Source organism: Oncorhynchus kisutch, linkage group LG25 (genome assembly GCF_002021735.2).
Source record: "Oncorhynchus kisutch isolate 150728-3 linkage group LG25, Okis_V2, whole genome shotgun sequence".
Taxonomy (NCBI): Eukaryota; Metazoa; Chordata; class Actinopteri; order Salmoniformes; family Salmonidae; genus Oncorhynchus; species Oncorhynchus kisutch.
In genome coordinates this window covers 7,980,597-7,995,833 of record NC_034198.2, presented here as the reverse complement: position 1 = coordinate 7,995,833, position 15,237 = coordinate 7,980,597, and the positions used below count along the sequence as shown (strand labels likewise).

Sequence of the window (15,237 nt, the reverse complement as noted above, 5' to 3'; positions counted from 1 at the left end):
AAAACATAGAAGACGTTATAATGACCAGAGGTTGCGACTAAAGATTTTTGTATTCTACTGGACGGAGAACTTTCAGCTTTTGTTGTCATAATTTTGACTGATATTAGTAAAGGAAGAATGCAGAGAAATGGAAGCACTTGTCTGAAGGTTTTTAGAAAACGCTATAAGAATCCTTTGTGTTATTATTATTATTTATTCATTCATAAATTAGGATTATGATGTTCAATGGCAACAGTTATACTGGCCATCTATAACCATCTCCTCCCTCCTCCCTTAGTGCGGACCTGTTGAAATTGAGCAGGCTCTGCCAGCGCTGGGACTTGAAGTTCTTGATGTTCTGGGCCTCATCCAGGATGAGGTAGCGCCAGGACTTGCGACGGAAGGCCTGGTGGTCCTGCAGCACCAGCTTGTAGGAGGTGATGCACACATGGAAGGCGTTGGGCTTGGTCCAACCCTGAAAAAAAGAGGACGTTTTTATTAGCTTATCGAAAGGATCTGGCACTTGAATTGATCCACTTCAAGTGGGCCAGGGCTTTTATCCACTTCAGTATGCAAGGCTGACTTTTTGTTCAGTTGGAATGAGACACGGAGCACCAGAAAGGAGATGAGGCAGCGCCAGTGAAGATTATTTTGGAACTCGCAAGGGAAAAGGATAAGAGGTTGCCAAAGAAATACCTGGAGGCAGGAGCTTAAGGCAGACAATTAGAAAAATCGGCAAAGGGTGAAACAAGATGGAGAGGACTGCCCAGAACAGAGTGAGGGGTCATCGTAAGGCGCGATAGACCCGAGTTAGTAAGTGCCAGTGACGATTTGTATCCATTTACGAGGGGATTTGGTGATTGTTTACCTGTCTCTTGAGTTTCCTCTCCTTCTGACTGCCGTAATAAGTGAGGATTTTGAATCCAGGACACCAGCGCTTCAGCTCCATCTCCCAATTCAGCATCACACTGGTTGGCACGATAATAAGATGGGGCCCCCAGTTACCTGAACAACCAACTTGATTTAGTATCCGATATATAGGTTGTGTACATCTCTTATATTGTCCTGGTAAAACGTTGAAATGTTAGTGTATGAATGACTCAATGTCTTACCCTTCTCACAGGCGAGGTGAGCTAGCAAGGCGATCGTCTGGATGGTCTTCCCCAGGCCCATCTCGTCAGCCAGGATGCCGTTGAGCTTCTTCTCGTACATAGTGACCAGCCAGTCCAGGCCGATGTGCTGGTACTCACGCAGCTGGCCCACCAGCAAGAACGGAATGGGAGTCTTAACCTAATTACGAAGAACAAACAATAAAGCAAAAACAGGTTTAGAAATGTTAGCAAAAGTATATTAAAAAAAAAAAACTTTAATATCCCATTTACATAAGTCTTCAGATCCTTTACTCAGTACTTGGGTTTGACTCTACATTCTTCTCTGCAGATCCTCTCAAAGCTCTGTCAGGTTGGATGGGGAGCATATCTGCACAGCCTATTTTCAGGTCTCTCCAGAGATGTTAGATTGGGTTCAAGTCCGGGCTCCAGCTGGGCCACTCAAGGATATTCAGAGACTTGTCCTGAAGCCAATCTTACGTTGTCTTGGCTATATGCTTAGGGTCATTGTCCTGTTGGAAGGTGAACCTTCACCCCAGTCTGAGGTCCTGAGCACTCTGGAGCAGGTTTTCATCAAGGATCACTGTACTTCGCTCCGTTCATATTTCCCCTCGATCTCGATCCTGACTAGTCTCCCAATCCCTCCCTCTGAAAAACATCCTCACAGCATGATGCTGCCACACACCATGCTTCACCGTAGGGATGGTGCCAGCTTTCCTCCAGACATGATGCTTGGCATTCAGGCCAAAGAGTTTAATCTTGGTTTCATCTGACCAGAGAATCTTGTTTCACATGGTCTGAGAGTCCTTTAGGTTCCTTTTGGCAAACTCCAAGCAGGCTGTCATGTGCCTTTTACTGTGGAGTGGCTTCCATCTGGCCACTCTACCATAAAGGCATGATTGGTGGAGTACTGTAGTGATGGTTGTCCTTCTGGAGGGTTCTCCCATCTCCACAGAGGAACTCTGGAGCTCTGTCAGAGAGACCATCGACCACCTCCCTGACCAAGGCCCTTCTCCCCTGATTGCTCAGTTTGGCTGGGCAGCCAGCTCTAGGAAGAGTCTTGGTGGTTTCAAGCGTCTTCCATTTAAGAATGATGGAGGCCACTGTGCTCTTTGGGGACCGTCAACGCTGCATAAATGTTTTGGGACCTATCCCCAGATCTGTGCCTCGACACAATCCTGTCTCAGAGCTCTACAGACAATTCCTTCGACCGCATGGCTTGTTTTTTTCAGAGCACTACAGACAATTGCTTCGACCGCATGGCTTGGTTTTTGCTCTGACACGCACTGTCATCTGTGGGACCTTACATAGACAGGTGTGTGCCTTTCCAAGTCATGTCCAATCAATTTAATTTACCAATCATGTTGTAGAAACATCTCAAGGATGATCAATAGAAACAGGATGCACCTGAGCTAAATTTTGAGTGTCATAGAAAAGGATCTGAATACTTATATAAATAAGGTATTTATGTTTAGAATATTTTATCAATGTGCACATTTTTTTTTATATGGAACCAACTCCATATTAACACCCATGATTTTGGAATGAGATGTTCGACAAGCAGGTGTCCACATACTTTTGGTCATGTAGTGTATTTTGCTATTGGAGGACGGGCTTATTGTAATGGCTAGAACGGAATGAATGGAACAATATTAACCTTTCCCTTAAGTCAACTACAAACTAATAGCAAAGGATCCTTGTTCGATCATCTAGCCAGTGTTGTAGGGCATGGGTTACCCACCTTGGTTGTGGCTAGGGTGTAGCCTTTGGGTTGCAGGCTCTCTGCAGTAGCAGCAATGTGGCTGATCTCCTTCTTGGGCCGCGGGCCGGTTGGGAGAGGGGGACTGTGGTCACCCTCCTTCAGCAGGATTTCCATCCCCTCGTCGCACTCATCTTCATCACTGTCCTCTTCATCATTGTCAATGACCTCTTCCTCACCACTGTCCTCATTATCTGGTGAGTGATTAGGTGAGAAGAGGGGTAATGCAGTGAGCATGGTATAAAATCAGGACAAATGCACTAGCTTGACAGTCAAATCCATAAGGTAAAAGGCCCTGGGAAAAGTAGGTTTTTGGTTTGTAGGTCCATCTACAGTATCAATTCAATCTGAAAGCTCAGTGTGAAGCTTCGTAGAGTTTTCACTAGGTTAGAGAGCAAATATGTTCTGTTTTGTTACAGTGGACAGTACCTGAGGTGGTGATGTTGCTTTCCACGTCACTTTTGTCTTCCTCGCTCTCCTCTTGCTCGTCTACAGAATTTTCAGACTCATCGGAGCTGGCAGGAGAGGCGGATGCCGAGGGCTCCTCGAAATCAGAGGCATACGCTCCTTTGTACTTCTCCAGCAGCTCCTCCACAGTCATGTCACCTGGGAGGGGAATTGGAAGAAAATGAAGTTTAGAATGGTCTTGAATAATGGACGTCATGGCATCAGATAGGATTAGAAAAGTGGCTTGTGGAGCTTGTAATGACAATAGCTTAAAAACAACTAGACAGCACATTGGACTCAACATCTGTGCAGCAGATACAGCTGTTATACTATTTTAGTAGTGTGGGAGGTTACCTTCTTTGGCCAAGTCATCCAGCTCGCCCGCGTGATCTGCTTCCCCCTCCACCACCTCTTGGGCTGCGATGGTGTCCTCCTCATCTTCAGCTGAGCACCACAGACAGGGACAAATAATTACACAATACTCACAACCAAGTCAATATATTGACAAGTGAGCTACTTTACATGCACATAACATTCACTGCAATTGGATAACAAGGCCTACTTACCATCCTCTTCGTTGGCTGTGAACTCTGCGTCTTCGTCCACTGTTGTGGACGAATTGTCTGAGCACTCTTCTTCCGATTCCTGTGGAAGGAACAAAGTCAGACTCCACCAAATAACAACATTTACAACATTTTAAAGTATGAACAATTAGGTTAATGTGCACCAGCTTATACAAAGGAAGGGCATGGGAATGCAGTACGCATGTGTTTGAGTGAGGGGCTCTGCCCAGTCTCCTGTGTCAATGGTACCCACCTGTGAAAGGGGCCGTTTGAGGGTGCTGAGCAGCTCTGCCAGGGACATGGTCCCCTCCTGTCTTAGCAGCTCAATCTCCCTCCTCTGGGTCTCAGGGTCATTGCCATCCTGTTCCTCCTCCACTTCGATGGTCTCCTCATCATCCTCCTCCTCCTCACCACCACACGGAGGCTCAAAGTCTCTGTCTGCAGACGGAACGAAGGAAGAGAGGAACGTTAAACCTGGTCTCCAATTGGCCAGTCTGTTAAGGCACCTGGGCTAGAAACTGTGCAGGACACTGCATCATGCTTATTTGAACAGCATTGAACAGTCTCCAATCTCTGGCAAAGCTTTGCTTCCATTATGCTAACTACTAAGTCACATCTGATGACTGGAATGTAACTGCACTTCAGAGATGCAACAATTGCATTGTTTCTAGTCCGAAATTGAAGGCAGGAGATGACGGTCCTTTTGCCTTGGGCAATTCCACCATAACGGAATTACGCTGAGAATTAGTTTTGCACTTTAACCCATAAGAGTCTAAGCCCGGTCTAAACCAGGGTGGGTTCTACTGAGCTACAGTGCTGTGAAAAAGTATTTGCCCCTTTTAGAATTGGCTCTACTTTTGCATATATTTTTTTTTAAATACTGAATGTTATCAGATCTTCAACCAAAACGTAATATTAGATAAAGGGCAACCAGAGTGAACAAATAACAACAATTACATACTTATTTAATAAACTATGTTATGCAACACCATTCAGTTGCTGTGAAAAAGTAATTGCCCCCTTATACTCAATAACTGGTAGTGACACCTTTAGCTGCAATGACTCCAACCAAACGCTTTCTGTAGTTGTTGATCAGCCTCTCATGTCGCTGTGGAGGAATTTTGGCCCACTCTTCCATGCAGAATTGCTTTCACTTAGCGACATTTGGGAGTTTTCGAGCATGATCTGCTCATTTCAAGTCCTGCCACAACATCTCAATTGGGATTAGGTCTGGACCAAAACTTCAAATTTGTTGCTTTTTAACATTGACTTGATTGTGTATTTTGGATCATTGTCTGACAGAGCTTGAGAGGATCTGCAGAGAAGAATGGGAGAAACTCCCCAAATACAGGTGTGCCAAGCTTGTAGCGTCATCCCCAAGAAGACTCAAGGCTGTAATTGCTGCTAAAAGAGGTTCAACAAAGTACTGAGTAAAGGGTTTGAAGGTCTGTTTTTTTATACTTTTGCAAAAATGTCTAAAAACCTGTTTTTGCTTTGTAATTATGTGGTATTGTGTGTAGATGGATCGATTTTAGAATAAGGCTGAGACGTAACAAAAAAACGTGGACAATTCAAGGGGTCTGAATACTTTCTGAATGCACTGTACGTGTTCATGAGTCTCCTCTCTACAGTGGGGTCATATTAGTGTATAGCCCAAACTGTTCGGACGCTACAGACAGAAGTTGTCAGATCGGCTGTACCGACTTCAGACGAGGCCCAAGACTCTTGTGGGGGTTGTAGAGCAAAACGGAGGCAACCGTCATGTGCGGTGGATTGAGAAGCATCCAATGCAAAACAAATCTCTAGCTTAAAAATGACAGATTTTTTTTTTCAATGGGGATAATAAATTTAAAAAATGCTAATTAGATTTCTGCAGTGGCGGGGGTCGCTGGACTGGCGTCAATGAGTCTGACAGTTGCTAATGGAGACTAAACAGAGGCACACTGAAGAGTACTAGTGTACACCTTGGCAACTGAATCTTACAGAAGATGCTTTGGGTCAACATTAGCAATTAATTGCATTTTAAAACAGTGCTTTTCACAAAGTCTCAAAGCAACACATCCATCACCAATGTGGCATTTTGCACCAGGATGCACAATACATCAGCTGAAGTAAGAGCAGTGGCTACAACAACCTCCTTATGTTGTAAATTATTCATGGTTCTCTAGTTATACCAGTGAAGGCTAAAGAGGGGAGGACGGCTCATAATAATGTCCGGAATTTAGTTAGTTGAATGGTATCAAACACATGGTTTTCATGTGTTTGATACCATTCCATTCACTCCATTCCAGCCATTATTATGAGCCATCCTCCCCTCGGCAGCCTCCACTGGTATAACTAGAGAGCCTGAATGGTGGCAATCTGGATACTCAAGAAACAATTAGCAAAGAAACAGTTCTCACCATCTTCATCCACAACAAGTGGAAGAGATTTTTTGGGTGGTGAGGGTGCAGGTTCACTGTTCCCAGCCGGTGCCGTTTCCAGGGCCTGACTGAGGAGGTCAGAGTATTTCTCTGTCTGGCCCACGATGAAGTCCAGCTGGAGGTCCAGAGCCTTCTTCCTCTTCTCCTCTAACCGGGACTGCTGCTTGTACTGCACCACCTTCTCAACACTGCTCCAGAAGGCCCGGACCTCCTTGGCTATGTTGGAGGCGACTCGTCTGATTTTGGCGTGCTCATCCCTCTTGGCCTTCTCCTCCTTCTGCCGCAGCTCCTCGTGATGTCGCATCACCATCCGCACCACCTGGAGAAACATGCATATCAAATTGAGTTATTTTGAACTTGTTGGACCTAACCTGAAATCATGGCAGTGGTTAAGCAAACAATAGGTAATACCAATCTCTCTGCAATATGGATGCCACTTTGGAGGGATGCCAAGTGGTAAAATAAAAGTGATATAAGAGGGTTTCTTACCTTCCTGGCGACCCCTCTCTTCCACCTCCTCTCCTGGGCAAAGTCGGCCGAGAGCCACTGCATCTCCTCACACAGGTAGTCCCAGTGAACCTTGGGCCGGACCGGCTCCGTCAGGCGGGTCAGTCGCTTCATAGACCAAAAGCCTTCCCTCTTCAACGCTACGGTCCTGCCCTCTATCTCCGCCTCCTACAACACATAGTTCACATCCAGAATTATAGAAATAAAGCAACTCGACAGCTTATTAAGTGAAAAACTATTCACAGTTGACAATTTGGAACAAAGGTCAGAAGGATGAGCAGGAGACCTGGTCCAAATCAGAACACTGACTCACGTGTTTGGCTAGTTCAGCCATGTCTGCGTGACGCTCCATGCGGGGTCGATGGGGAGTGACAGGGTCCGATGGGGAGGAGCCTCCTGGGCCAATAGAGGGCGGAGAGAGGAACCTGCCCTGGGCACCTCGGAGAATGAGGGGAGTAGTGCTGGGAGTCCAGTCAATGAAGGATGATAGGCCGGGAGAGGGGGATGAAGTGGATGAGGAGGCGGGTGACAAACTTTGCGTGACCCTGTCTGCTATCCACTGGCGTACCTGGAAACAGAGGGAAAGGCAGCGAGAAGGAAATGAGGACGTTTGAGCAGGACCATAACAAGATTGCCTCTGTTCCAGTAGGAACAAACATGCATAGATATCACAGCTAAATCTGTCTCAAACATGTTGTATATCAAGCTATCAACAATTCTCTTTGATACCGTAGGCTATAACTCAAGAAATCACATGCTGCATTGAAAAAAATATATATATAAGTTTACTATTCTGTAGCCTACACCCATACAAACTTTGCAGTGTACACAACCTGCTATCTCATGTAATCATTCAGTGATCAGCGAGCATCCTGCAAGTGTGATCTATTGGAGCGTCTGACACCCACCACTTACCTTTGAGAAAAGGGCCTTTGTCTGGCCTGCTCGGTCTCTGCTCATGCTGGAAAACATACATGGCGTAAAACGTGGCCAACTTAATCACTAAAGCAGAACACTGCATATGAAAGATCACTGCATGAAACAAATGGAGAAACAATCTTGAGAACTGAGAATGAAATGTTATAATTGGAAAACAGTGAAAACATGCTGAAAGCGTTTTCCTGGCATCCGCCAAACCCAGATATGTCTGTCGGACTGCCAGATGGTGAAGCATGATTCATCACTCCAGAGAACACATTTCCACTGCTCCAGAGCCCAATGGTGGCGAACTTTACACCACTCCAGCTTACGCTTGGCATTGCACATGGTGATCTTAGGCTTGTGTGCGGCTGCTCGGCCATGGAAACCCATTTCATGAAGCTCCCGACAAACAGTTAGTGTGTGACGTTGCTTCCAGAGCAACCGAGGACAGAATTTCAGCACTCAGCGGTCCCGTTCAACTTGTATGGCCTACCACTTCGCAGCTCAGCCGGTTACTCCTAGACGTTTCCACTCCACAATAAAATAACTTACAGTTGACTGGGGCAGCTCAAGCAGGGCAGAATTTGACGAACTGACTTGTTGGAAAGGTGGGATCCTATGACAGTGCCACATTGAAAGTCATTGAGCTCTTCAGTAAGGCCAATGTTTGTCTATGGATTGCATGGCAGTGTGCTTAATATTATGGTGTGGCTGAAATAGCCGAATCCACTAATTTGAAGGGGTGTCCATATACTTTTGTATATAGAGTGGATATTGCAGCACCGACACAGCCAGCTACATTTTTCTACATTTAATTAACCATAGCCATCAAGCTCCAAAGTCTTCAAAACTGAAAAGGGAGTTTATGTTCTCTCTACTACTGCACAGCAAGCAGTACCGGTACTAGGTCCAAAACGCTCCTTAACAGCTTCTACCCACAAGCCATAACACTGCTGAAAAGTTCTTCAAATGGCTACCCGGACTATTTGCATTGACCATCTCTTTTTTTTTTTACGTTGCTGCTACTCGCTGCTTATTATCTATGCAAAGTCACTTTAACCCTACCTACATGTACAGTACCAGTCAAAAGTTAGGACACACCTTTTGGAACGCCGAAAGTGTGCAAATCTGTCATCAAGGCAAAGGGTGGCTACTTTGAAGACTCTTAACACTTTTTGGGTTACTACATGATTCCATGTGTTATTTCTTAGTTATGATAAAAAAGTTCAAATAAAGCAAAAACCATGAATGAGTAGGTGTGTCCAAACTTTAGGCTGATACTGTACATATTACCTCAACTAACCTGTACCCCCGCACATTGACTCGGTACCGGTACCCCCTGTATGTAGCCTCGTTATTGTTATTTTATTGTGTTGGTTTATGTATTTATTTTACTTAAAACTGCATTGCTGGTTAAGGACTTGTAAGTAAGCATTTCATGGTAAGGCTAGATATACCACCTGTTGTATTCGGCACGTGACAAATCAAATCTAAATTTGATTTCAATCTCCATTTCAGTTTTTGCTGAATTGAATATCACAGAATTGCATTTAAACACATTATGCCTTCATTATAAGCATAATAAACAACTGTTCACACAGTAGCAAAATGTTTATTGTATGCTGCTTAAGAAAACTGTCAGAGCAAACATTAGCCCATCTTTTCTGCTAAAAGAATAGTCTCTGTTGATACATATAATCGATGATTTGGCAGCACAGCTGAAGAAAACTGCTAAGCTACACAGAAAGCCATTTTGGGGCATACCTTGCTCACTGCTGGGCTGGGGTTGACCATGCTCCTGCGGCTAGCCTGGGCCTCCACTGCCAGGTCAGCCTCCTCATCACTGCTCTCCTCTGTGGGGCTGCTGAGCCCTGGGCCCTTCACACCGGCTAGCCGTGGCCGGATGACAGGCGGTGGTCCGGACTGGCTCCCATCACTGGAGGAACTGGAGAGTTTACTCCTCGTCACATTGCCTGATGTTGAGGGCAACTTGGGGGCAGAGAGGGGCTTGGAAGACGCATTGATGATATTCGGAGGGTTTAGGGTTTGAGACATAGTCACTGCTTTGCCTGTGGATGTTTTGATTGGAGTTAAGGCCTCTTTGTCAGATTTGCATGGTGTGGGAGTAGATGGAGGGGTCATACGGGACTGGGTTGGGGTGTTTGTAGCGGGAATAGCAGGAGGTGCTGCTGTGGGTTCTCTCTTGACAGAGGACTCTGTCTGGTCTCTATGACTGCTTACAGGCATAGGCACAGCGACTGACACAGCTTTTGGAAGGCACTCTAATACAGGTGCTGTGTCTGAGCCACAGCTGAAGCTGCTAGTGCTAGCCTGCATCAGGCTGCTGCTCTGCTGCCTAGATACCCCCAACAATAAGGAGGGAGGATGTTTGAGGAGAGGGGTGTCCCCACGCTTTAGTAGGAGGAGTTTTGGGTCGATGATGCCAGAAGAGAGTGTGGACCGGGAAGCCTCTGGGTTGGCCTCGGTTGCTGTCACATTAACGGTATGATAAACATCCTGCTGGGTCTCCACTGGGGTTTCTGTCAGTGTTGGACAGGGCTGTGGATATTTGGTCCCTTCATGAGAAGAAACACAAAATACTACAGAATCCAGGTCCTGTAAGGTGGCTACCGGTACCTTTTTTAGAGGACAATTCTGCTTTCTACCCTCTGGCAAGTGTATGGTAATTGGGGACGAGAGGACCTCAATACTGTGTTGACTGTTTGACTGTACAACAACCCCCTCTGTTAATTCATCCATTGGGGAGACAAGAGAAGATGTACTGGCCATTGCTCTCACTTCCGTTTCCCCTGGCAGCGTTTGTGTGTCACTCAGACATGTGGCTGGGGAAATGCTCACCCCTCTATTGTCTGAGACAGCTGTGCTGGTCTCCAGACAAGGTAATGCAGCTTGTGTAAAGGTGTCCGTCTGTCCATCTGGAGTATCTGATACTGGGACAGTTTGGACTACACAAACCTCACTTGAATCTTCCAACACAGTATTGTCAATTTCAGTAGTTGTGTTTTCGGGCTCAAAATTCTGCCCTTCATCAGTCATCTCTACATCTTGTGTGGAGAAACTAGGGGTAAAGTCATTTCGATGCTGGATAATGACTTGATCATTGTCATTACTCGCTTGAGGGTGAGATAGCAGGCATATTTCTCGTTCCTCACTGGCTGTACAATTCTCAGAGTGTTCCATGAGTGGGGTGAATAAGTTTACTTCGTAGCTTGGGGAGAGGGACGGTCTCTCTCCAACAACTTCTATCGCAATCTCCTCCTCCACAAAGCTATAAATCTCAAATTCTCCTGCAGCCAGTGGGTCCATTTCGATATCCAAATGGGTCCCTTCCATAAACGACTTTGGTTCTCTGTCAGAATATTCAGAGGTTAATTCAATAACAGCAGTATCACCACTGACAAGATGTTCTTCCTGGAGGACACACTGATCCACCTGCACCTCCTCAGGCAACTCCAGGCTGGTCTCTCCTCCATGAAACACAGCTCCTTGAGCATCAGCTGACAGCACGAGCTCAGAGACCAGTGGAGTCTCCATCCTGGTTTTGTGGTCAGGATTAGACATCTGAACTTCAATAAATTGTTCTGTCTGCATTAAGTCTATTTCTGTACTGGGGAGGTGGTGGATAAGAGGGGCTGCTGCTGTTGTCTCCTTTAGAAAAGAGCTTTGTGACTGGATTGTAAAGTTGGGTGAGTGCTTCGCCATTTCAGTCTCCTTTGCCCTGTTAGTCTCAATCCGTTCTTCTGTTGGGAGAGGGGGATTTGTCTGGATATCGCTCTCACTCTCCTGTCTGTCAGTTGTGTAGTCTGGGGTGGAATTACCACTGCCAGGTGGCGTGTAGGGGACAAGACCAGAGTATGTTTCTCTTGACTGTGGGGTCCCGGATATGTCAGTTGGTGGGTCTGGGAGTAGCGTTTGTGAACTACCAAGTGTGACGTGTCTACTCTCAGACGGTTCTGTAGATCTCTCAGATTCTTGTGGTCCCTGATCCACCGCATTAGCTCCCTGTATCTCTTCTTGTCCGTAATTCGAGTTCTGCGTGATTTTAGGTTCTGTGGAGAGGTCTGTTTGTTTCTTCTTACTGTTGTCAGTGATGAGCACTGGGGGGATAGGCTGCTCAGAATTTTGCAGAATGCCTGCTTGCTCTTTGACTTCAGACAGAGGTATGTGGCTGGCCTGATTTGCCTGAGTCGACAGGGTTGTTTGAGACTGCTCCATCCCTCGGTCTTCGTTGTGGTCTGGGACTGTATCTTTATTTGGGCTGAGGGGAAGTGGGGACACTGTTGAGCAGGATTTAGAGGGAAGGTTTCTAGCTGGGTGTTCTCTGCCAAGTTCCTCGATTCCAGTCTCTTGTTTACATTCCAATTTCTCTGGGAGAGGCTGGCCCTTTTCTGTCCCACTGATGACCACCAGTCCACCTGCAACTCTCTGATGCAAAGCCTGGCCTGGTCCAGCAGCACTCGTTTGTCTGTCTGTGTGGCTGCTGTTATCAGTTTGTGACACATAATGCGAATATTGGCTTGTTCCGTCTGTCTGTGTGTCAGAGAGCCTGTCTGAATGGGACTTTGTAGAGAGACTAGGGTCCTTGGGGTGCAACGGGCCCAATCTTCCTCCACCACCACTATCTGACATTGCCCCTCTTTCAAGGCTGTCCTTAGTGTTGTCGTTGGGGTGAGTCTCTGTGGGTGTGTTATTTTCACTGACGCGTCCGTGTCTTTCAGGATGTGACGTGGTCGTGTTATCCAGTGGTGGGAGAGGCGCAGCGGCCACATTTTGCGCAGCCTGGGGGTTGTCACCCAGCACATCCACAGTCGGAGGGGTGCGTTGCTGCACCTCCTCCTCCCCAGAGCTTCCTCCCTCTGTGCTGCTCCGGCTACACACTGCACCTGGAAGCAGTGAGAGGATGTAGTTCAGTTGACGGATAGAAGTACAGTACATGCATTTATAGACAAATATTTCAATAAGTATTCAGCAAAGAACAATTTGTCTAACTAGTCAATGTCTCTGGTTAAGGAAGAACTTATCACCTGTCTGTGGTGTGGGACACAGCGCTTCCGTGCTTTCCACTTCCAGGATGCTGATTAAGGTCCCGTCCACATATTCTGAATAAAAAGACAAATCGGTAAGTAAAATGATCAATGCCACAGTTCTCTGGACTATAATACAATTTTCAATTCCATAGAATTATAGAACCACAAATTATTGTTCTACTCTGGTCCATGTGTGCAACTGGCTAGGCATCCCCATTCCCCTTTATCTGAAGAGTTCCAAAACTGCACAATAGTGGCCAATGAATGAGGGTGGCAACATTGTTACACTGTACACTATTCATGAATCAAACATTGTATTATATGGGCAGGTGAGGTGTTTGAGGCATAGTTCACAACATTTTCCAACAGACTTTTGCATATGTGTTTCGATTTAGCGACTACTTGCTAGCAAATGCAATATATGCTTTACTTGGAATCAAATATTTAATACAATCTCTAGAATGACTTAATAAAAAAACAAAAACATCTTTGTTAGGTTTATACAATTGTAGCCCCTGACCTTTTCCCTGATATGTGGCATTATCAAACATATTGCTACACGCACAAATTGACGCAAGGGCCTCCAGCCATTCAAATCAACAGTATTACACTGTTGCAAATGAAATGTATTGTAGTTTATAATAATCTGGACATGGCATGTGCAGCGGGGACATGTAGGTGTTCCTGAAGCAACGTGACACTCGTACGCTCAATGTTTTCGTGCGCTCTTCGGGTGGTATCGTTTCAATAACTGTTGATTTAGCTAGTTAGGTACTATTGTTGTTAGTTGGCTAACTACATGGCTAGCATGTTTACTAGTTGACTAGCTACCTATACAGCTTGCCTTTATATCTAGATGAGCGTTGTTGGCCCAAATACTCCCAATACTTTAAACTAGGCGCGCACGCGCCCCATCCCACCCGAAGTTATGTAATGGTCTGGGTCTTTATAAATGCATTTCTGATTCGCTTGAAGCGAAAAAGGGGTTTTAAAAAGTCAAATTAAAACCCGCTTCCCAACAATTACCTGTGACGTCATTGCACGGGGTCAAATAACCACAACTACTAAACATTGAAATCATACATTTAGCTATATAGTCAGTCAATATAAATGATTTACCACGTTAAAATACTAACAAAATAAATTATTCCTGCAATGTTTCTCGCTAAAATGTAGCAGTGATTACGAGGGGGATAAAAGGGGGGTTCGAGTGATCCCACACAGGCACACTTAGTTATGAATTAAAAGATGTCCTCCAGTTGTTGGTTTTTTTTTATTACTTTTCCCGTTGAGAAGTGATATCCCAAGTAGACTTAGTGTAAATCCATTTTATTCTGATTCCAATATGGCCAACGTGATTACACTCAAACACCTTCGCCTGAATATAAGTTGCCATTGTTAATTTTGTATCGTCTTATTCTGTGGAGAGCTAACGTTAGCGGCAGCCTTGTTAGTACAGATAGTTTTAGCTAAATCTTTTCGCGCCGCAGCTAAATTGGCTTGCATTAGGCAAATTCCATGCCACAGCCACTGTTTGGCCATGATGCTAAGAAGTACATGTTCTGGCTGCAGGTGAAGTCTAACGTTACAGGGAAGGTAAACAAGCCAAATAATTAGCAACTTTGTAATTGCGCCGTCATTGACGCCTGTTTTTTAATCTGTGTTGTAGTGGAGTATGCAGACAAGGACAACTTTCGTAACCCTCAATTTTATAAATATATTTGTCAGAATTAACTGGATGTTGTGTCCCGCCGCGAACAAGCCCCCCTGCTGCCCCCTACTACTTCCTCCATGCCCCCCTTCTAGTGGCCGCCATCTTAAGTTCCCACCTACCTGAAATTTCCGACCAGTTTTCTTTTACAAAATTCTTGTTGATGGAGTCGTCATCCGGATAAAATCGTACTCAATCCGTGATGATAGTATTCTAAACTGTCTCTCGGTACCCAACGAGGTAGGAGTAGGTCCGTGGGAAGAAGTTATAATACGGACTGAAAGAGAGCGGGTTCTAGTGGTTGCGGGGAGGAGACTTTTAGACGCAGCGAAATGGTGGAGAACCACTGCTGACAAAGTGCAGAAGAAAGTATTATCTCGCGAGAAGTTGAACGGCGCGCCGCTGCAATTTTTGGGATTGGTAAAACGGTCCTTTTATTGCTTTCGTTGAAATTATAGCAAATCCCATGATAGTTTGGGGAAATGTTTTATGTTGCCATTATCTGGTTAAATTGAATTTTTATTCAATTCAATGTACTCCACTAGGATTGAATTAATTTACCTGGTTATTGCAAATGTTTCTCTTTCCATAGAAAAACTTACAATTCTTACTCCGGCACCTATTTGTGGTTTCTACTTAACCCAAGTGGACTCAATATGCAAAAAAAAAAAAACTTTCAATAGCACACTAAATCCAAATATCATGCTATTACTAGATAAAGCGTTAATTGTGAAACAGGTGTCAATGAGTACTACACCATTGTCATATCT

The 15,237-nt window shown here is 45.2% G+C and overlaps 1 protein-coding gene across 2 annotated transcripts in view; it reads right to left on the bottom strand.

Moving 5' to 3' along the window:
• The window catches only part of LOC109870123 (helicase SRCAP), a 29,680-nt gene extending 14,846 nt beyond the window's left edge, over positions 1–14,834 (bottom strand). For both annotated transcript variants that reach the window (XM_020460479.2, XM_031804711.1), the window contains exons 1-14: positions 14,590–14,834; positions 12,754–12,828; positions 9,473–12,612; positions 7,101–7,355; positions 6,770–6,955; positions 6,260–6,599; positions 4,111–4,295; positions 3,861–3,939; positions 3,649–3,738; positions 3,277–3,453; positions 2,830–3,041; positions 1,092–1,269; positions 848–984; positions 285–454 (exon numbers count right to left, since the gene is read on the bottom strand). In XM_020460479.2, the coding sequence (XP_020316068.2) occupies positions 285–454; positions 848–984; positions 1,092–1,269; positions 2,830–3,041; positions 3,277–3,453; positions 3,649–3,738; positions 3,861–3,939; positions 4,111–4,295; positions 6,260–6,599; positions 6,770–6,955; positions 7,101–7,355; positions 9,473–12,358 (4,895 nt within the window). In that variant the 5' untranslated portion in view covers positions 12,359–12,612; positions 12,754–12,828; positions 14,590–14,834. The remainder of the gene's footprint in view (positions 1–284; positions 455–847; positions 985–1,091; positions 1,270–2,829; positions 3,042–3,276; positions 3,454–3,648; positions 3,739–3,860; positions 3,940–4,110; positions 4,296–6,259; positions 6,600–6,769; positions 6,956–7,100; positions 7,356–9,472; positions 12,613–12,753; positions 12,829–14,589) is intronic.
• Between the last annotated feature and the right edge of the window lie 403 nt (positions 14,835–15,237).